General features: G+C 36.1%; 1 protein-coding gene and 1 long non-coding RNA gene across 3 annotated transcripts in view; one reads left to right on the top strand and one right to left on the bottom strand.

Annotated features, from left to right (window-relative positions):
- Positions 1 to 23,292, bottom strand: part of CRIM1 (cysteine rich transmembrane BMP regulator 1) — a 177,401-nt gene that overhangs the window by 13,402 nt on the left and 140,707 nt on the right. For both annotated transcript variants that reach the window (XM_030268444.4, XM_072927186.1), the window contains 3 exons: positions 12,078 to 12,234; positions 9,351 to 9,472; positions 5,151 to 5,360 (listed from right to left, as the gene is read on the bottom strand). In XM_030268444.4, coding sequence (XP_030124304.4) covers positions 5,151 to 5,360; positions 9,351 to 9,472; positions 12,078 to 12,234 — 489 coding nt within the window. The remainder of the gene's footprint in view (positions 1 to 5,150; positions 5,361 to 9,350; positions 9,473 to 12,077; positions 12,235 to 23,292) is intronic.
- Positions 2,885 to 4,179, top strand: LOC140683752 (uncharacterized). Its single transcript, XR_012055152.1, has 2 exons — positions 2,885 to 3,128; positions 3,555 to 4,179. It is a non-coding gene; the product is annotated as an uncharacterized lncRNA (long non-coding RNA).

Here is a 23,292-nt window from a genome sequence, read left to right as displayed (position 1 = left end):
ACTCCTTCATCACTGTTCCATTAAAAAAAAAAAAAAAAAAAAGTATCTGCCATATTTGAAAAAAATAAAACCCCACCTGGATATAAGGAAATGCCACAGTGAAATGCCACAATGTGTAGCCTTATCCTTCCAGTAATGGTATCTCAACAAATTAACCTTACTTTCTTTTCAAACAATTAATTATATCACCTCTGCAGCCCTGGCTAAAAGATTCACCTTTGTCCATTTAGAGAACAATTTGGACCTCTTTCATGTTAAGGAAGGAACTGAAACTGTTTCCCTTTTTCATCATGAGTGTCCTCCAGCCTCTAGGGCATCTTCACCTCTTGGTGTTTTAAAAGATAAATAAAGAAACCTATCTGGTACCTTGAGTGCTTAAGCACTTACAATCAAGAAAAGGTTATGCCACCATCCTCAGCCTGCTTAAAATCCTTTGAAGCCTCTCCCACACTAGGGGCAATAAGGGCAGTAACAGCTGCCTGCTTACCATGCTGGTTGTTTTGGACCTAGAGTGAGTCCACCAGCTTTTTGCATGCATTATATAGATACCAAGATGCCTCACACACCATGTTTTTTCAGCTGTGGAAGCCATGAGTTTGAAAGCTACAGGCTATAAAGTGAAGCTTCAGGCTTATAAATGATGGCCTCCAGCCTGAACTCAACCCATTTAACATTAGATAGCTAAGTTAGGTGCCTCTGTTAAGAACAGAACCTCCTCAGGTTTCCTATGCTGAATGGAGGAGAAGAAAAAAATTACTTCTTGCTAATCGTGCTACATCGCTAAACCACCTTCTGAAGGTGCCTCTCTCCTACTTCATTATAATGATGCCTAATATGAACATCATCCTAAACCAAATATCTTGGTTAAGGAGAGAAAAATTAAGTGGACAGCAGCTCCTCTAGTCATTTAGACAAGCTAAGGCTCATAAAGTGGTTGAGGCTTCTCTTCATGTTTCTAGCACTGCTGTTCCTGTCTGGAGAACAGCGTTTGTGCCCTTTGCACTATGACACTGCCATGTAGAGGAAAGGCCACTCAATTGTTTTCATTTCTGGAGAATGATAGGTAGAACTCAAGGAAGCTGACTCTGGCTGATCTTACTCTATTCACAAAGTACCTGTGCTTTTCTTTCAGGGAATTATTTTATCTTTCACCAATTTGCTTATGCCATGCTTTTCCAGTTGCTTACATTTCTGAACCACATACACGATTCAGCAGCATTTACCTGGAATACCATTTGCAGATGGCTAGTCTGATGCCTTGTCACTGTTAGATTTTTATTTCAGCTGGAACAATATGTTACAATGTTATGCAATGGCATCTTAACTCATCATGGCAAAAGCAATGCTAAGATTTTCTGGAAAATTTCTGAGTCATCTCCTTTGCATTTAATTTTCTGCAAAGTCACAGGCCTGTTTTGCTCATTACTGTTCCTGATCAGAAAAGCACAACCAGATAGCACTGCTGTATATGTTGCCTACTACTCCCTTAGCAGCATTGATAATGATGTATCACTGCAACTGAAGTCCCACAGATGTGCAACTCATCACCTCAAGAAACAATTGGTTAAACAAATACACACTTTCTATATAGCACAATTCTGTGGAACAGTAGCAATTAATGGCTTTTAAACCTTACAGGAAACCTTAAGATTTTAACGAGCATTGTGCTGATCCATATAAACCTCTTAATATGTAGAAACATGATTATAAGGGAGGTTTTAGCACTCAATGTGTATCTTGCTCTGCTGAAAACTAACTAAATGTGGAATTGAATGTAACCACACTTTTTTTTTCAGTTTGCAAAATGATCTCTGAGAGCTGCCACTTCCCTGTGGATAGGTTAAGAGTGCAATTCCAAGCCCAGTACATCAGGACTGCTAATTACTTCAATATCCTTATGGTAGATACATGCCATACAGCGACATGCTCTCAGTCTCACAATTCCAAACTGCATTCCAATCTACTTAAAGCCATGATATATTTAACATCATGAGTGGAGAATCAATATGTTGCAAAATAAAATTAGAACTACATTTCTAACAAATGCAAGACCTCAGTGGGAGAAAAACACCACACTGAGACTAATTTGGCCATAGTAATCCCTATACTTATGCCATCTTTAAAATGCTGTATCTGCCCAAGCATTGTAAGAGTTGACACCAAATATGACTTTGCTTACACAGAAGCTAGGTGACCAGTGGCTTGAAAGCAGGATTGATGTCAGACAGAGAAACCTATGCAGACCCTCTCTCTTGAAGGAAATGACACTGCTGGCTAAGTAACTGCTCTTTTATAAAGGAGACCAACATTGCTGCTGCTCAGAATCAAATGCTGATCTCATCCACAAGAACTGTATGGTGTGAGATAACAGGTTCTGCTAACTTCATATTGACCTTTCTTCCACAAACTCAGCATTAGGCTTGTGAATGAATTTACCAAACTCACTCTCCACAGACAAAAAACTAGCTGCTGGCCAGCTGAAAGGCCAAAATTACCATTACTCTTATTTGAATGCTCTGAGGTATTCAGTACATATTCACTATATCAAGATTCACGAGTATGCTGATAGTAGAATGAAGTCAAGGATGAGTCTTGAGGACCTAACAAGAGAATTGCTGGAACTGGAATAACCACCATACATTTTAAATTTTGATTCTTGTTTGTTTATGTAAGGCAAGACTGATATGTTAACCTGCCCCCATCCAAATACATATATATAATACTATACAAATCATTGTGAAAAGGCTGAAAGAGAGACAGACCGTTTGGAATCTTCCATCCTTTTGGGGACTTATTGATTTTCCAGTTACCACAAGGTGTGAACTGGATTGGAGATCACCATTTGTCTAAGCAATCTAAAAATATTGATTATCTTAGGTGTCATGGTTTGACACGGGAAGAGAATTTTTTTTTTAGAAGGAAGAGGTTCACCAGTCAGGGGTCAGCTTTAGATACTGACACTTGGGGTGACCAATTGAAGGTGGACACGCCTCTGAGAACACAGAGGGGTTAAAAGCGGAATTTCCAGGAGGACTCGTCCTTCTTTGGTTCCGGTCATCGCATGGTACGGACCTCTCCCCTGCCCAGCCCGGGCTGGGTGGGGGAGGGGAGCCATGCGGCCTGCACAGGTAGGCCAGGAGGTAAAGGATCGGAACCGGCTGGGTCAGCTCCTGCAGATGGAAGGGTGGAGAAATCTGGGATGTCTCCGTTCCCCCCCCCAGAGTCTCTCTCTCTCCCAAGAGAGAAAAAGAGACTGCGGTGGTTTTATCGGCAGTTCGCCGCAGGGAAGGAGAAGAGCGGGGGGGGGCCGCAAGGTGCCCAGCCGGGCTGTGGGAGCTGGAGCCTGGGCAACAAGCCATCTCTGGGAGTTGGGACTTTTAACCCTTCCTGAGAAATGAAGGCTTTATGAAATATTACTCCTCCTGAATTTGAAGAAAAGAGAGACAGCTTGAAACCTCAGATGTTTAGAGAAGAAGGTTGGGGGCAGATGATAGAGTGGCTTTTTGGCTGGACTCTGCTTGTTTACCATAGACTGAACCACTCTTTCTTTCAAGAGGGACTGCATTTTAGGGGGATGCATTGGTGAACCAAGAGACCTTCTGCAGCAACTACCAGTTTTGGAGTGGACAGAGAGAGAGCTGAGGAGGGTGTGAGGATGCCCTCCATCTTCAGGAAGAAGAGAAGGCGATCTCTGTCTTTTGGACCCTCGGCCCCAGGGGAAAATGGGGGGGACTTTAGTCCCGAATTGTGATACTGGACTGTTGTTCCTGGTGGTCCTTGGCAAAGCATCCTTAAAGGGGCCCTATAAGCAGTCTCTGTCCATGCCCGGTGGTGAGAGCACTGTGACATGGAGAAGAGAGTGTCACATTGGCCGGTCTGGGCGGTGCCACGTGTGACATTGGAAACACAAAGGTGGCAGCTGTGTTTCCTGGGGGTCTATGGTTGCAAGGGGGACTCCTCTCTTCCCCGATGGACTTAGTATTGATTATATTGAAGGGTGAAAACTTGATTAAGGATCCAAATGGGTCTTGCTGGGGTTTGGTGGAGTTGGGTGGAGGGAGGAGGAATGTTTTGGAAGGTTTTCATTTCGAATTTTGTGTGTTTTTTTTTCTTTCCTTTCTTTTCCTTTTATAGTAGTAGTAGTAGTAGTGTAATAAAGTTTTTTTCCTTTGTTATTAAGTTTGGCCTGCTTTGCTCTGTCCTTGATCACATTTCACAGCATTTGATTGGTAAATTGTATTTTCATGGGGCGCTGGCATTGTGCCAGCGTCAAACCATGACATTAGGTCACCAGGAGGATGCACTATTCTCTGTCACTTTCAGAAATAGGATCTGCTTATTTTGCCCCTAGGATTTCCTGTTCCTTACAAAAAAATAGAAAAAGTTCATAATTGCTTATATCCTGCCAGTACTGTCATACTGTTCTCTATTTATAGGAGCTTCAAGAGCCTCATTGTTCTTACTCCTAATATGAGTTCCAATAAAGTCATAGAGAATATCACTGTATTATAAATTAATCTACTCAGCACATAAAATACTGTAGGAATAATTCTGGAAATAGAGGGCATTGATCTTACATTTTACCCATCCTTTTTCATAGATGTTTTTCATATTAACACGTACTAAAATGGTATTGGAATGCAACATAAACTGTACTTGGCCTTCCCACTGAAAGTATTGAAATAATCTTCTGCTGGTGGTATAGGAGCCTTCCCTCAGAACACAGAATCATAATGTTCAATTACTTAAGACACCTGTTTGTGTACGTCTTTGAGGGATTGTAAAACATTAATCAGGAGATACATTTTAATAAAACTCCACTTTAAAATCAAAAATGAAAATGTAATGGCTTATTACAATACTCGTTATTATAAGTAACAGAGTAGAAACTTTCACTAGTTTAAAGATTCCAGTGTGTCAAAGATTAACATATTAGGACCCACAACTTGCATATGCTTTAAATATGTAAGTTCCCATTTTCCACAGCTGAGAACTTAATGACAGCAACTCATCATGTTACCTTAGGGCACAGAAACCTTCATTTCTGCCTACTATTGAAGTATTCATGAGATTATTTTAGTGCACTAAGAAACAGAACACAAGTGAAATAATACTTGATTACAAAGCACGCAGAAGAAACCATGTCTTACCTGGGCATGATGGACAGCACTGCCCTGGATGTATGGTGGGGTTGGCACAGCTGGGAACGGGGCAGGTGATCAAGGCACACATTTCCCGTCCCTTGTGACAGTAACATTCCCTGCAGCCATCGTGCCAGCTCTCCTCGTTCTCGTGCCGCCGCCCATCCATGGACAGGCAAGAGCCTGTTTTAACAGGAGGCATAAGAGAAGCTGTTGCTTCTGTAAAAACCAAAGGAAAATGAGATGTCCTGATAAGCATCTGTTGCTTAGGAAGAAACACCAACTTTGTGACTGGACTGCATTTATTTTTAAAGCACATTATAAGACCAAGTAAATAATGGTTCTATCATTTACACTTAAAGTAACACACAGGAAACAACTAAAAGGTACACTGAAGGGGGAAATAGGATGTAGTAGAATTTCCTGTAGTATTTCCTTGGAAAATGTAATTACTTTCTTCTGTTGAACCTATATTTTTTTAATCAACAAGAAATGTAGTAGTGTGTAAATAATGTAAGAAAAGGAGGAATGCAATGGAGGGAAATAGCAGATAGCATATTTTAAATGAAATATTTAAATAAAATATTAGCACATTAGATTATCTATAATGTATCTGATAGCAAATAGAATATAAAAACATTTAAATGACATCTGGATGGCTTTGCAAATGATAAAAAATTGCAATCAGGTGCTAATAGGGTAATGGTAGATACTGGAAATATTCCATAAAGTACTTCCTGTGAAAAATTAGTTGTTTATATTACTATGATAAATGAGATATTTGGAAGAGAATTATGAGAATTTCATCCCTCATTTCTTTTAGCTTTTACTGAGATGAGAATACAGTAGCTTAGACTGTGGCATTACTTGCATTCTGTCAGAACATACAAGCAGTTGGCCTAGGGAGATAAAGTTTCATTTGTATCTTAAGGGGTATTTAAGTGCTGCAGGATTCAGCCTCAACATATTCTTCGTTAATTAGCAGAGTGAATTTAGAGCCAAACACTCCCTCATCCACATCACTATTATGATGAAGGATGCAGGAGCAGTTTTTCAATGAACTGATTTGTTTTCAGTGGTATGTCAACAATGTTCTGCTGACATATATATATATAAGGTTATTGTAATAAGTTCTTAATTTAATTTAATTTTCTTTTAAAAAAGGATAATGTATGAGAAGTAGTAATGTTTACATGTAATTTTAGGAAGTGTTCAGCTTTTTTGCTTGTTGGTTTTGGTGTTTTTTGGTGTTTTATTTTTGTTTTTTTTGTCACTAGTATGTAGGTCAGCACTTCTTCAGCTGTGGCAGATCTATCAAAGATGATTTCACAAGCAGATGGTACGAAGTTAGTTTGAGGCACATTATCAGAATAGAAAGCCAATACACAGAAGTTACATTAATATACCATTTTGTGAACTAAACAAAAATATTGCATAAGGATAAAATACTTCTTAGAACAGACTTCATCCTGTTGCATGAACAGAAATACTATGAAAAAAACTTAAATTCAGTTACTATACTTTCATACTTTAATATAAAAGTATTTAAATTATGATTTAAATTAATATCTCTGGAATACTGCTCTATATTAAAATTATTATTGACACTCAGAAGTCCTAAATAGTAAGACTTTGCTTATTTAGCAAGGGAAAAGGATATCTGAAGCAATCAGACTTTTTTCCTGAAATATTCTAAAGTACACTCCATAATTTGGAGAAACATACATAAACAGGTACTCAAAATTAAGTTCACAAACTGAGCTTGTAATTAAAAATTGGAAAGTGAAAAAAATTAGTAGAAAAGCTAATATTTGAAAAAATCTAATGTGTAAATACAAAATGGGAGTAACTAGCTAACTAGAGGTATGGCTGAGATGATCTGAGGTACAGTAGTTCACAAGAAAAGGAAGTGTCTAGTGTGATACCACTGCAGAAGAGGAAAGTTCAGTATAAGACACAATTACAGGAGCACTGTAAATTTAAATACAGAACTACTACTTCTACTAGTCTGAAGATATTACTATGGCTAAAGCACAGTATCAAATTTTTGAACAGTGATGAGAAACTGCAGTAACTGGGTTTGTTTGACTTAGAAACCCATTTCCCACCCAAAAAATGTTTATAAGTCTCCAGTTGTAACCCCTTAAATATTACAAGAATTCTAAAGGGAATGGTGCTTAGCTGCTCCATATGTCTGCTAACCAGTTCAATGTGTATAAAGGGAGACAATAATTTTAGAAAATTAATTTAAAAATGTTATATGTTTCTAAGCACAAGAGAACACTGTTTTAGAAAGGTTTGGGTTTTTTTCCTCTTTCTGTTTTGTTCTAGTTTTTTGTGTCTTTTTAAAGTGGAGATTCTTAATAAACTAAATCTTATACAAACATCTGTCAAGGATTATCCAGATACATTCTATTTTATGCAAGGGTAAAGAAGTGGACTCTCAGTTTGTCAGAGTACTACTCCAGCCTGTACTTCTATGGTTCTATTAATCCTAGCACCAGCTATTTCTAGCAGAAGCAATTTAGAAAGTGGAGCTAATTCACAAGCAGGGGATTTACCCAACCTTCCCCTTATTTAAGGATTCTGGGTCAAAATTTTAACAAGGACTCACATTTTCCCCAGAATGTAATGGTGACTGTTCTAATCATTCTTTGACAAAACTGCTAATGAAGTGATGTTGAAGTGATATTCTCATGGCTTGGTATCTTTATGATCATGACAACAGTAAATATTACTTTGAGATGTACCAAGTTAATTTCACTAAATAATTGTGCACATTTTAAAATCCATACTTGTTAAGGAGAAGACTTAAAAGTGTGCAAACACATAATCAATGACCAAAGTCTGGGTGGCAATTATGGTACATCGAAAAGAACACTTTGTGTGTATTTAGTCACAGCATTATGATCAGCAAAAGTGTTCTGATTGTGAACATGGAGACAAATGACAAGCTGAGTGATAAGAATTATCTCAATGGGACACCATTCAGCAGTTACCCTTTCTTATTTAATTTTTAAAATTCTAATTTCTACTAAAAGTCATGTATTATAGCTTATGTCAATAAAGTCTCTGCTTCTCACATCTGCATAATATGTTTATAACATTGCAACTTTTATTTTGCTAGAAGTCTGAAAGTTTCTTAAGCTGTCTGCAGTGCATAATGTTACACAGAAAAAAAAAAACAACCAATGTTGGATATTTTTGATTCATATGATTGCATGTTTGCCTTCAACTAGAGGAGAGTGACTTCAAGAACTCATATATTTTCTTTCAGTGCTATGTTCCCATAGCTTGTTCTTTTACGTTTTATAATTTTTTTTAAATGCAGAAGAAATAGCAAAAAGTTGAGAATAGGGTCATTACATAAAGCAATGGGAAAGTAATCAAAGTTACTTGACTACAGCTAGAAATCAAAACACATAAGTAAGAGTCAAAGAAAATAAGCACGAAAAAGCAGCTAGGATCAGAGAGACACTGAGCAAAACCAAAAAGTTATTAAATGCAACACATGGAAATGAGCAATGAAGGAACTCTGATACACAGACTGATACAAAACATAACCTGAAAATATTGTAAGGAAGAAACGTGCTGAAAGCAGCACAAGTATATGGCAGGCAACAAATGAACATCTGATCTCAATATCCATCTTGAACATGATGGTTACAGGTTTGGGATGTGGCATGTATGAAATTTTTAGCTTAAGAATACCAGGTTCTTTCTCCTGGGCAGCTCTTCTTTCTACTCATTGTTCATTAAGATTGCCTGAAAAGCATCCAAGAAACAGCACTCCAATTTTAGGTGATATACTGGATATTTATCAAATACAACACTTGTTTGAAAAGAAAAGGCAATGGTGAAGAAGGCAAGATGAACATCACTACTGAAAAAAATGCCCTCGATTAGCTTATTATTAGTAGTTGCTTATTAAGAGCCTGACCTAATTTTATTAATGATAACAAACTTTTTATGACTTGGTAGTGGGAGATGAAAGCAGAGATGAAAGCTTTCTGTTGAAGCCCAGATTAATAGATAATAAAAAACATCAGCAAAACAATACATTTATGTGAGCAATGTTGAACTGGTTCCCTCTCAGTTATTGTATTTCAATTTGTAAATATTCTGTGTAGTATTGCTTTTCTTTCAGCCTGGTTTCCACCTGCTTTGAAAACAAATTGTAGTTAAAGGTGGGAATGCACTGGCACGTACCTCTGCACTTGCAGATAACACAGCCATGACTGTTCTGCTGGAAGCCCAATGGGCAGATTTTACCACAAGGCAGGTTAGGGCACTTCTTACACCGACAGATTTCACAGCCATGCTTGTTCTTCCTAGATGAGCAAAATAAGATGTAAAAGGTCAGCAAGTCACTTTAAATATCTACATCTTTAAAGAGCATCCCCACTAAGGAAGTGACTGATGAGCAAAGAAAATGCTTGTTAATTGTCACCCTTAGATTCAGTGGCTTTATGGACTGTACAAGCTTTATGGGCTCCATCCCTGGCATGTGCTCCCCATTCAGTGGATCCTCTGCTGAATGTTTCCTTATCTTTTTTCACAAAGGCAGATAATGCTATTCAAACTTTTGGCACAGATATGCAAAGCAAAGAACAGACATGGGAGGTTATAGAACATGATCTAGGAGGATAGAGGAGAAATAAATTATTTATAGATGATAGAGGAGATAAATTATAATTTATCTAGGAGATAAATTATGTAAATCTCTAGACAGTCTGGCTTCAAGCTGTAGAAAACTTTATTTAATTTTTAGTTAAAAGGCTGAGAATAAGAAATTGCAATACAGTAGACTGGAGAATGAAAGACTTTCTGTATTCCTACTCCATCAAAAGGAATGCTTCTTTCCATTACTGTGTAGAGCTTTCAAACAGCGAGCTTTATCTAGCAGATTTTTTCACAGTTATGAAAAGATTTTGGTTTCTTTAAAGAGGAACCAACTCAATATTTCCAATTACTAACTTTTAACAGTCTTAAAAAAAAAGTTACAAATATGATGATTACTCCTTCACTGTTCACTCTCGAACATACTTTTCTTTTACTATTTCTTTCTTGTGTGTCCTATTTGTGACTAAATGTTTACATTAAAATAGATTTGTACTCCATTACACCCCATGTTTTTAATGAGCACAACACACTTGGAAGTCAAATATATGGTAGTAAACTGAACAAATATGCTATACAACCTCAAATCTAAATAATTTTCACACCAGGGTAAAACTCAAAGTGAAATGTTCTTGCCACAATTTTAGCCCTTTATATTACAAACAGTTCCATATGAAGATATCTTTAAATGTTATTAATTTCATTCAGTGTAATTTTTCACGTATTTTGTAGAGAATGACAAGATCAGAGTGCTCATTTGTTTTCTAAAAAATCACCTGAAGACTTTATGAAACATTCATCATTTAAAAATACCAGCCATTGTACATAATAAAATTATATTTTGTATGTAAACCCAGAATTTAAGTTGAAAACTATTCTCCAAATAGCTTAGAAAGGTTTAAAGTTCATATATTTTTCAGGTGCACAAAAATGTATGGGAAAAATCATCCCAAAGACAGGGTTCCTTAAAACACTGGCATCAGTTTGAAATCAACTTGCTTTTAAAACATCTTTATTTTACAACTAATATTATTGCCATTAAAATGTGCTGTCATTTTTAAAATGCTTTTGCTATATAGTTCACAGAGATTTTCTAATAAAACTGTTTAGAACGCTTGAGTAAAAAAAGAGGAAGAAGAGTGTGGTTCAGCTTATCTAAGCAGAAAAATCACATACATGAATTGTAATTATGCTGTGTAGGTCAATATATTAAACTCATGATACATAAAGAATAAAATTACTGCTCTTTACCGGATTTCTTTTCTGTAACTTCCCTCTGGTTCTACTTTCCCTCACTTGCAAAACTAACAACTCTCAGCCACTCCTGGAATCAATATGCCTGATGATAATTTTATTAACTCCTTAATTTAAAAATCCCTTGTTTTCCTCTCCCATTTAAGACTCAGTGTACTAAGAGGACACACCACAGTAAAAATGGCTATTAAAAAGCCTGCAACATTTATGAACAAGGGCCAAAGAGAACTCCAGAATGAACCAGAAATTTAAGGAGTATCACTATCAAAAACTAGGAGTTGCAAATGTAGCAGATTTCATTGAAAATCCTAAAATAAAACCCCAAAACATTTGAATGTTATCTGAAGATCTGCTATCATGAGGTAGAAATTAAATTGTTACAAAAAGCAGGCAGTAACATGGAATGAACCCATACAAAATAAAATTTACTGGTAAAATACATAGAGATACCACCAGAAGTAATTACTAAGAAACTTCTGCCACAAAAGACCCACTCAGTTTTCATCACCTGTTTCACAATTGAAAAAATACCAGAAATACTTTTATGGAAAAAGAAGTCCACCCAAATCCAGATTTTGAATGCATTTACAAAAACATAGCTAAGATATAGTAGTATTATTCACAAATCCTGTAGTTACCGAAAATGTCTTACTAAAACTAGTCTGCTGTCATATCACGATTAAAGAAAACTTGAAATATAATTGAAATAAATGGGCTATAAAATGGAAGTTCCTCAAAGCATGCCAAAAGAATTTCAAAAAGCTACATCCAAGCAACATCACTTGTAAGTAGCTTTCTCATCTTGTTTGTCAAATTAAAAAAAATTAAATCACTGCTTTCCTTTTATAAGCTGCTGTTTTTTGAGCTTCTGTTTCTAAATCTGTTGATCAAAATCCATTTTGAAGAACACTGCACTCCCCCATCTGCAACACTGTTTCTGTTTTCCTACACTTCTCCCCGCTGTAACACAAAGCAAACACAAGGAGATTTGCCTGGACTTTAGCGCATTTTCCGTACACAGGGGGGTTGCGGTAGGTGTGCTTTCAGGATGAGAATACGTACAAGTATCCAAAGGGACAGTACTTGTCACATACAATGGGTTTGCACTTCTTGGGCCGCGGCCGGCACTGACAGATCTCACAGTTGTGGGCATCAGTCTGGAAGCCAAAGGAACAATCCAAGGAACAGCCTGAAATGAGGCCGGTGCACAGCTCCTCCCCTGCAAAGGACACACACAATTTATCACAACATGAACACTGCTTATACCAAACACATCCTCAGCACAGTGAACCTTCTGCTCCCTTGCACTTTGTCACTTTCTTAACAGTGCTAGGCCTTACCTTCAGACTGTCCTATTTTTAAAATATTTGACAGAATTAAATATTTGACAGTATCAACCCAAACTGTATGAACAGACACTACAGGATTCTTCAGTTCCTGTCAGCAGCTTGGGGAGTACCACCTGGTACCACAAACTAACGTAATTTTATGAACAGATGCACAGCCAATGGAGTCAAACATCCATCACTCCATTGGCTTTTAATAACACATCTAAAATAACACATAATTGCCACACATTATATAGGTTTGGTAGGCTTTTGTTCAATATAGATAATCTTTATTTCTCTTCTACTTATTTTAAATAAGTACTGAAAGGTGGGATATATTAAAAACTTTTATTTTTATGCTGTTTGCTGTCAACTTTATGCTGCTTGTTGATCTCTGATTAAGATCTGCTTTTTAAAAATAAAACTGCAATACCCAAAGATGTGATTGAAGCTTAGAGATGCTAGACTAAAAGATCTGTTTCTTGAAGTCCAGTACCAAGTTTCATCTGCCTCTTGTGATGGCATAAGGATAATGTTGAACTGTTAGCATCTCAGTTTTTCTGGTACAGAGATAAATAATGATAATTTTATCCCCTCTCATTGCCATTTACTATTTTGAGATTGATCACTTTCTTTTTGCTTTTCTTGAAAGAAATGCCAGAAAGACTACTCTTAATATATTGTGGGATACAATGTTCTTTTATTGGGTGCAGAGGTGAGGGGAAACAGAAAATTATGGGGTTTTTTTCACTAAGGATGCAAAACACAAGGGAAAGAAATGACCATTATTACAATAGCCAAAGTGAGATCAAAATAGAAAAAGAGGGAAATATAATTAAGATTCTTCAATAGAGGAATATGATGGGTGATATCCAAAGGCCTGACCTTAAGTGTGATATTTAAAGGATGGCTGATCTCTAGCTTGAACATCCACATCACTATGAAGTATTTGTTGTACAGAGGTCAGCTGAAGATTATTCTTCCAGATGTGCTCCTAATTTGAGACCTGAAGACCACTTTCCTTTAGGGGAATGAACATTTAGGGACAGGGTTTTCCAAAGAGGAGATCAGTTATTAATATTGACATATTCTCTAAAATGGCAATGTACTGAAGGAAAAATACAGAAGGAATCTTGCTTTACTTAAATGCTTCCTCTTCTGTTTTTGTAATGCTGCATTTAAGATTCCAAAATATTGACTTAACCAGATGTGGCTAAGCCATATGTTTCCTTATCTTTTCTACCAAGTTAATGCTCATTTGGTAAAGAAGGTATGTTCCTTACTGTGTCAGAATGAGACCAAAACCTCAGAGAACATCAGCAAATTCACTGCTGACTTCTGAGGTGGAATTTGAGTTATGTAAGTGCAATATAACATAAGAGTCTCCTTATTCCAAACAACAGTGCTCTGTTTAAATAGGATGGATATAATCAGGGTCATGGCTCTAACCTCTCCACTTTTATGCAAATTTGGTGTCTGAAGCAAAAAGGGTGTACACATTTGGGGTTGTTTGCCATTCAGAATACAGAAAAAGAAATGCCAGTCCTTGTATAACCTCTAGAGATTGTGCCTGGAAGCAGAGAATCGATACCACAAGATTTAAGCGTTTCCTCTTGGTGAGATCTAACCTTTGCACAGCAACAGTAGCCCTTGTTTTAGGTCCTTGCTTTAAACAGAAACAGATTTACAAAGATCTTCATGAAGTTTTACACATTTTTGGAAGATTAAGTCAGGCCCATCTACAAAGAATACAAATCTTTTTAATATGTAGCCACTAATGCTGATTTTAAAACATAATGCAGAGGAAACTTTGGTATTTTCTCTGGTAAAGAGTGAGTTATATGTAATACAAAGACTTTTCTTGAAGCAAGCTAAAATAATGAGAATTTATCTTTCATTTATGAGCTTTTATACTAGGAAGTTTGTACAGAATTATTCCCTAGCAACACACAGTGATAATAAAATTAACTAAACTTTTCATTATGCAAGACTTTAGTCATAATTTTTAAAGCTAGGCTTGAACTTCATAAAGAATGCACAGAGAAGGATAGGATAGGATGTATGGAAGGATATCTCCAAAAATAATTAAGTCCAGTTATGACCTTTGATATAATGTAAGTTATGATCATCTCCTGCAGATGATCTGAGCAGAGAATAACCTGGAAATGCACAAGTTGAACTGAGCAGAACCATTTCTTTCTAAAGCATACTTTGTCAGGGAAATGAAATATTTACATGGCTGTCTACAAACAGTAGGATCATGAAGACAGGTGAAGAAAAAAGAAGGTACATATGCAAAGGCATGAGAGAAATAAATAGGTATCTTTAAAAAGTGAAAGGAAGAGCTGAAATAACAATTTAAAGAAATCTAAAAAAACAGAATTTTTTTTTTTTTTTTTTTACTTGGCATATTTCTTTATCTTGTCTCCAGATTATCTCTTAAGAAGAGCTATCAAAATACAACATTCAGGTTTGACCACGAAGTTATAGAAGATGGCAAAATAATGACTCAGAGTCCCACAGCCGAATACTTTGTTTTCAGTCTTTTATTCTGCTCTGATTTGGCTAGTGAAACTCCTTTTCAGAGATGAAAACCAAGTTTGTTACATGTAAAGTTAACAGACTTTATTAAAAGGCTCAGGGTGTCTAAGGGCAGTGCTAAAAAGCAGGAAGACATCTTGAGTGTCTCATCCCAAGTAGCTTATGATGTTAAATATACTTAAAACTCAAATAGTCGGCTGACATACTAACCAGGAGATCCAGTCTTGAAGCAATATCTTCCTTGCTTAATCCTTTACATAGTGAGTTATCCTCAAAAGAATTTTCATCTTGTAAGTGGCCAAGAAAGAAAAGCTCTTCAGAGCCTTGAGGTGAGTGACTAATAATCACCATAGCCTCCCAGGAAAAGATAGTGAAGAGCATATGAAAAATCATCAAAAGTCTAACTATGTCAAACATAAAGGGAAAGTTTGCTGAAGTCAGTGCAGACAACTGTTAAGTATAGACTTTCTATTGTTATGTCAATGCTATGTATGAGGTGATCAGAATAATCTCCACAGACCTCTGCTCAGTCTTTCTAATAAGATGCTCAAAATCAAATTCTGATAAAATGATCTTTACTGAAATTAACATGTTAGTGCACTCAGACCTCTGATAGTATGACAGTACAAACTGCAGATATAGATTCTAAATAGGTTTTGAAAAAAAATCTCTATGAAAAAATGTAGTGTCATGAAATTAAGGATATGAATTCTGGTCTGCTTTCTGAATTTACATCTAATCATCTAAATGTCTCCTATTAAAACATTATTAAAAACATGACAACAGCAGGCAGTCTCTAAATGAAGTACCATCTGGTACACAGAGTTTATGTCTGCTGCACAGGCCTGATGAAAAGCACAGTTCAGTATTTAAAGCCAAGTATTTTTTTTTCAGAAAATTAAGTGAATCACCAATATCACAAAGTAAAGCATAGCTATCAGAGAAAGAAAGAAGAAAAAAAGATTGAAAATATTACAAACCTAAATATTCATATGTGGATCAAATTCAGTGTATACAATTGTCATCCTGACAATTTTTCTATAGCCTTAGCTATAGTTTTAAATTTAGCACTACTAAAATAATGACTAATTCATTATGAAAAGATAAATAAAAGCTTAGCATTATGAAAAGATAAATAAAAGCAGATTTTTTTGCTAAGGTTTTGCATTTCAAGTGACATATACTAAGGAACAAGGAGAACTAGCTCACTAGTTCATGAAAGTCAACTGCAATGAACTGAGGAAATCTATTATGACAAAATGTTAGCAGAATATTTGTTTGAGAGTGTTTTCCACCTCTGCTTAGATAAATTTCATGAGGAAACAACCCCAAATCATGAATGTATTTGCAGAAAAGAGATCCAGCCCTACCTGTTCTAATAACTGCTTCAAAAGTGTATCAGGGCAATCAGACAGGCTGAAATGAGGATATAGCAAATATTTTAAAAGCTAATGCAGAAGAAAACTACCATTCAGAGTTTGACAGAATTGCATTATGCACTTGTACATGACTGCAACTCCAACATAATGGGATTATGCTTCTGATCACATAGTATAAACTAATTTTTTGGGTTTTGATCAGTTATAGTGACATCACACAGGGAACTAAACTGATGGTTAGATAGGAAGTAGAAGACCAAAACAGAAACAAAATGATGATCAGGAAATTAATTAAAGGGAAAACGTCTCTTACTGTGTTGCTTAGGGAAATATCTTTAGAGTTCTACATGGTTAGTAGAAACATTCATTCGTTTTTCTAATAAAACATGAACTGCCAATAAGGTCATGCCAATACAGAAAACAATTTGCATGGCAAGCTTAAAGTTCAGATGCAGGATATTGGATGATTCCATAATGATACTGATGAACCATGACTTTAAAAAACGATGATTGTGCTCCTCAATGTCTCAGGCTCACAGAATTGTAGTTTTACAACAAATACTTAGCTTTTTAATGTGACATTAGCTGAAATATCACATAAAATGCTGAAAGTAGAAGGCGAGGACAGTAAACATGGAAAGGTTGTTTGTCCTGAACCAATGACGTTATTAAACAGTCCTCCTGCTTAGAACTGATACTCACTTCAGGACTAACAAGCACTGACTACTTGCAGCAGTGAATCCCACCCACACAAGACTATACATCTTTCTTTGCTATGTGCAACCACAACTGCAAAAGCAGCAGCAAAGCCAGTTATCTACAGGTCCAGCTGGTAGTTCACAGTCTAGTCACAGTCTTCACTAGTCCTCACTACACTGGCAAAAGCTATTGCTTACAGACTTTGAGTCCTCTAAAGACCGCAGTACTAGCAAATACTTTGTTCTGTAGTTTGACACAATTAAACATACTATATGCTGGCTTGCACATTGAAATTTCAAATTATTGGATTCATTTAGATCAATTTAATGTGATGCTGTTGTACAAATACAAGCAGAAAGAACAGCTGAAGATGAATAAGTCTTCCAAAAAAGTCCATTTATGAATTACTAACAAACAGATATTGGTGAGTTATTTAAGCCTGGTCACCATTGTCCATAAACTCCTTTTAAATATAGCGATTTCTGTCCCCACTTTCTCCACACAGTTACAAACCCTTTCATACACGCAGATAAAACAGATGCTGAGACTTTTGGAGGAGCATTACACATTTTAAGAGGAATCTCTTTGGGATATGGAGGATGAGATAACACTGTAGAAAAATCTTGAGAACTGATGATTACCAAGATATGGTGAGTATGCTACACACAAATGATCTGGTGTTTTAAAACTCTTTTCCAGTAAGTATCTTACTCTCAACACTACCATCAACTCTAGTTTTAAAAGGTTGTCTGATATCTATACAAGTGAGTCACCAGCTGCTGAAGGAAAGAAAAGCACGTTCAAAAGTCAGCATGTAAGAGTAGCTGACATACTGATGTGACCTACTGCAGTCAAGGTCCCAGCTTGCAAACAGGACAACAAAAACATTCTGTCCCACGAGATGTTAGTAATGTCTGCATTTGGCAGAATTAACTTAGCAGTGGAATATTTCAGATACAATGCAACCTCTCTCCTTCTCAGGTATGGCATCTCCAGGGCAATGAATCTCAAAAGGAATCACAAGCCTTCATCCCAAATTCAAACCATTGTATGCATGATTTACTCCTGATTTCAGAATGCTCATATCCCTACCTCACATGAACCTATGGATATTTGGAATGTTACAAAATATTGCCCAAAAAAACCCCTAAAAATAAACAAAATTCAATTGCATGTTAGCTCTAAAAAGGGTCTTCTGCTTGAATTTCTAATAACTTGATTGCAATTCCAGCTCTTTTTAAAAAAAACCCAACTTTCTTTTTTTCTAGCATATATATGGTATTTAAAAATCTCTAGGGTTTTTAACTGGGATATTTATGTTTTCCCAATATATTATTTTATATATGGACACACTGATATTTGTATCATAAGGACTGAAAATCATCTTACTCTAAAAAGTTTTGAAAATGCATTTTATGTTGAAATACTTTTAATTTTCACTCCTTTAATTCACAGATAAAAAAACAACTGCCAGAGAATATTAATAGATACATGACAAGGATTATGTCAGTATTTTAACTTGGCTTAGGTTGGTGTCCATTTTTACAAATTTGTAGCATGGCTACACAAAGCTAGCTACATACCTTTACCAGTATTATTTTCTTGGTGCTGAGGACAGATCATATCAGGAGAACTGTTTCACAGTACCTTTACAATTAAGCACTCCTCAGCCGTCCTCTCGGTGTGGATTGCTACTGCTGCTTAATCTTCAGGGGTGGGGATCTGGGGAGGCAAATTTATGAAGGAGAAAACTAGGTTACTTAACAGTAACTGGAATTCTCTGAATATATTGCCTCCACAGATCCACACTAACCCTCCCTCCTTTTGTTAGACTTAAATCATGATTCACAAAAGCTGGAAAAAAATGAAGGGACTGGGCGCTGTGATGCTAGAAAACCCTGTTTAAATAAATCATCTTGTGAGTCCGTTGAGGCAAATTAACCACTTGGATATGTGCTCTAAAGAAATCTAGGAATCCGCATACAACACATGAAGTCATGAAAATGAAGTTGTACCAGTGATATCTCAGAGGTAGAATTACTGTAGAATGATCAAGCTTCAAGCACGCTGATTTTTCTTTTATCACAAGTCAAGACAGGTGAAATTCCTATCTGCTTCTGTTGCACTAGATACATTGTAAGCACTAACTCCAATGTATTGTAATCTTCAGAGATCCTGCCAAAGACTCATTCTAGTGACAATATTTATTTGGCATGAGTTGTTCGTCATAATTCCATCCTCTTCAGGGAGCACTTCCACTATCTTGCACATGTGCTTGGAGTTACTACTTTTGTTCTACAAAAATATGTACCTTTCTTTTTGATCTGAGCCTTAAATTTTTAGGAAACGTGCTTCATCCTAATTTTTCTATGGTTGTATTTCCTTAACTGAAGTCTTGCCTGTAATAGCTATTCCCTTTTAGAAGGATAAGAAGACATCCTTTTTCTCTCTTACAGAATTACTCGAAAAGCTAATGTGCTCTCCTTAGCATTAAGAAAGATTACGTGGATTTTTTTTTTATAACTTTTATTTTCCATGGAATTTGTTGTGAAATCAAAGTAAAACTTGAAGACAATTGCTACTAAAACAGAAAAGCGTTACCTAATTTATATTTCACTCTACTATTTCCAGGAACTGTCTCACCTCAGTTTGACACAAATAAACACAAAACAAGTTTATTTAAATGGGAAAAATTAACACTGAGAGAATTTAAGTGTTGAGAACACACATCCCTGAGTATGGATTACATACAGAAATACAGGAATGAAATATTCAAATTTTGGCTAGAAGATTGAAAGGTTAGGACTCTAACTATGGAAGAATTAACACATAAAATGAGGAATTGAGAAGTGTTCTCTCACAGCAGTCCCTGCAAACTTTTCTTAGGCTTTTTCCCATCATCAGTCCCTATGCTTTTTCAGAGCCCTTAATTGTTGCTATTTACAGAGAGCCTGTAGATGAACCTACTTACCTTTGCTCAAACCTACTAATGCTGCCTTTGAATGCCTAGGCAACAAAATAAAGACCTGCATTGTCAAACCCAAAGTCTGTGCTGGAATTTTCCATCAGCTATAAAGGGAGATGGTGTGACTTGTCAGAATACTTAATATTCCATGTTTCTAGTGTGTGCTAGTATAGACTGAATGATAATGTCTCTTTTTAACTCCATGGTAAAAAATGTGTTGCTCTCATTACAGGAAAAGGTACCAACACTTCTAAAGTTATTTCTGTGTATATCCATAGGATGTGTTTTGGGAAAAAGGTGGTTTCATGTTGAGAGGCCTGTGCAAACACATGATACACCAAGATTTCTTATTTTTGAATAGTGATTGCATGACTTGCTTTGACAGACAGAAGAGACCATGACACAAAGTAGAAGGTGAGGCATTATAATGTGCAGGGAAAATGACTCATCTCAGCCTTCTCCAGTTGCATCTCTCCATAAGGAGTCTGAAATTAATTAAAATGGATGACAGTTGCATCTTGGAACTGCAAAGATAAGCCTTCTAAATGATGTAAACAATTTTTTAAATTGACAGCAACACTCTAATTTAATTCCAGTTTAGTAAGATTTGAAATGTTAAAAAAAAAATATTAAAGTCATACATGCTCATAGTTACACCCTGAAGAGTACTACGTGTTCAATTCATTTGAGGTAAAACACAAGTCCCAGTTACAGGAGAGATTTTAAAGGTTTTTTTTCCCATGAAACTAATCCAGGGAACAGACAAGGCTGGCACTGCAGACGGTTGCTGAAGAATAACTTCGTGTGCAGCAGCAACTACCAATCAGATTTTAAATCCTATGTTGCTTCAATCACCAGGCATTATTTAATATCCCATCAGTCTTCTAGTCTTCATTCCACTCCACTTCTCCCTATGAAAGTAAAAGCCCAGAAACTCCAAACACAAGAGCACACTACAATTTTTTCTTACTTTTTTTTCTGTTTGTGTTTTGCTCTTGTATCATCTTATACCATCCTTTCTTTTTAATTTTTTTTTTCAGTAATGCCTTTCCTGGTTTTCCTACTTGTTTTAGTTTTACTCTTGGTATTCTGCAGCAGTTCTTCCTAGATTCTGGATTCTACTTTTTACCTTTCATTATCATGCAGTGCTGCTTTGGCTTCTAGATGCTTCTGGTCAGTATGATCAGCCTTTCTCCCTCATTATTTGTGGTTCCATGTGTACTTACTGAATTTCCTTCCCCTGTAAGTCTATATGCTCACTCTTTGTTTAGCATTTTTTTTCTTCCTTCTCTTAAAAACTATGGTCTGGCTCAGCTATTTTTAAAATATATTTTATTTTACTTTACAGCATGTGTGTTTTCACTGCGTGTTGCTACATCATGTTTTTGCATTCACTGTAGAAATGGAAAGAAGGATAAAAGACAAAGTAAACTACTTCTATTAAAATAATATTCTAGCAATGTTTTGATTTGCTTCCTTACTCCTTCTCATTCTGTAGTTGGCTTGAATGAGGAGGGATAACTTAAAACTAAAATACAGTGAAGCACCAAATAAGTTTCATTATACTGTAATTACATAATCATTCCAAATAAACCTGTTGTCTACTTATTTCTGGCAGCGTGAATGTAAATGCAGATAACAAAGAACAAATTACACCTTCACTCTATGTTCTTCCACTTTATCATTTTGCTTTTATTTTGGCTGAAATAACTGAAGTATAACAAACCTCCAGCAGAGCTATCTAAAGATAAATTCATGAAAAATGAAACTTTATTGGAAATAGATTAGTAGAATTAGGATATGATCACTTCAAATGTTAGTGTGGGCACAGGGGCTTCCTTACTGAAGCAATTAAATTTGACTCTGTTGAGCAGCTTAGACCAGCAAAAAGCAAGTGGATGCAGTATAAAATAATGATGTTCCCAAAAGTCCACATGAGCATACGTGAGCCAAAGAGAATACATGTTCAGAGGTCCTTAAGAGAGCCAAGATGCAACTGTACAGGTTTGGGCATTAAAGTACACAGAGAGCTAGCACATAGCTCAGCATATCTGACCTAAGACTACTCTCTTCTCATTTCTCACATGCTCTTTTGTCCAGTGGAGAGCCTTGCAAGCAACAGACAGCACTTGACAGAAAAATTCAATTTCTGTCATTTTGATTGATAACCACCAAATTATGAAGATTTCCAAGCTGTTATTTTTCTACACTTTCTTAGAAAATAAAGGTCAACTCTTTCCAAATGACTGAGATTTTTAAGCCATCTACTAGTCACATTATTTAACTGAAAAAAGAGATGATAAATGTTACTATTAACTTTGCTTCAGATAGTTTGCTATGGTAAAATGAAGAAAATTTCAAGCAAATCTGGCAAGAGAAAAATTCCCTTGAATAGGTTCTTATGCCCTATTTAATCAGAAATACTCTAAGCAAGAACATCCTGAGATGGGGTTTGTGTCTATAGGCAGTCTGGTAACCTAGGACAAAAGAAATCATCCTTTGGAGTGGTCTCCAGTGCACCAAACTGGAGGGAAGGACTGCACAGACAGGCATAGATGATGAAACTTGCCAAGTATGTCCATCTTCTTTTATGTGTCAAATTCCCCAATTAATTTAATAATAACAGAAGGAGAAGGAAAATCAAATTACAACATTAAAAGCAAACCTTAACATTTCTATGTTTTCCTTAGGAAGAATGAAGTAAGGCAAGTGTGCGATAGCTTGGATATGACCTAAGGAACGTCATCCTTCCATGAATATAACTTGTAGTCAAAGGTATTATTTCTGTATTGCCATGATAATGTTATGGCTTGCCATATGTTTCCAACACCATGCATTCCTAAAGCTCTTTAGATTCTACTACTTAAGAATTTTATTTTGACCATTTCTACTTGGGATGCCTACAATAGTCATATTGGTTTAGAAAGTGGCTGAGAAGAAGTGGACTGAAACCAAAAGAAGAAGAATGGAGTAATACTTTGGTTGTGGAAGCCTTAGAGGCTGCAAGAAAGCTGAAAAAATACAATAACATTACAAAGAGAATTTAAACCCACTCGTAGGTTGGGTTGGCAGCCACAAAGATGCATCTTGCAAGCTGAGACTAGTACTCCACAGGTGTCCTTTGTTGGCCAATTTCAAAAACCAACCTGATACTGATTTATATTTCACCTATCAATACAGAAGTCTTAAGGAAACACATATAGAAAAAGTGTTTTTCTTGATACACACAAAGTTCTCACAAGGCACAGTGTTTTTCCTTTGGGAAGAAATAGATGTTAAAGCCTGCAAAAATGCTAACTAAAATATTATATGTGTATATAAAATAAATATAAAAATATGTTATAGAAATAAATATAAATATGGAT

Source organism: Taeniopygia guttata, chromosome 3 (assembly GCF_048771995.1).
Source record: "Taeniopygia guttata chromosome 3, bTaeGut7.mat, whole genome shotgun sequence".
Taxonomy (NCBI): Eukaryota; Metazoa; Chordata; class Aves; order Passeriformes; family Estrildidae; genus Taeniopygia; species Taeniopygia guttata.
Note: the sequence above shows the minus strand (reverse complement) of the source record. Positions and strands in the feature narration are given on the sequence as shown.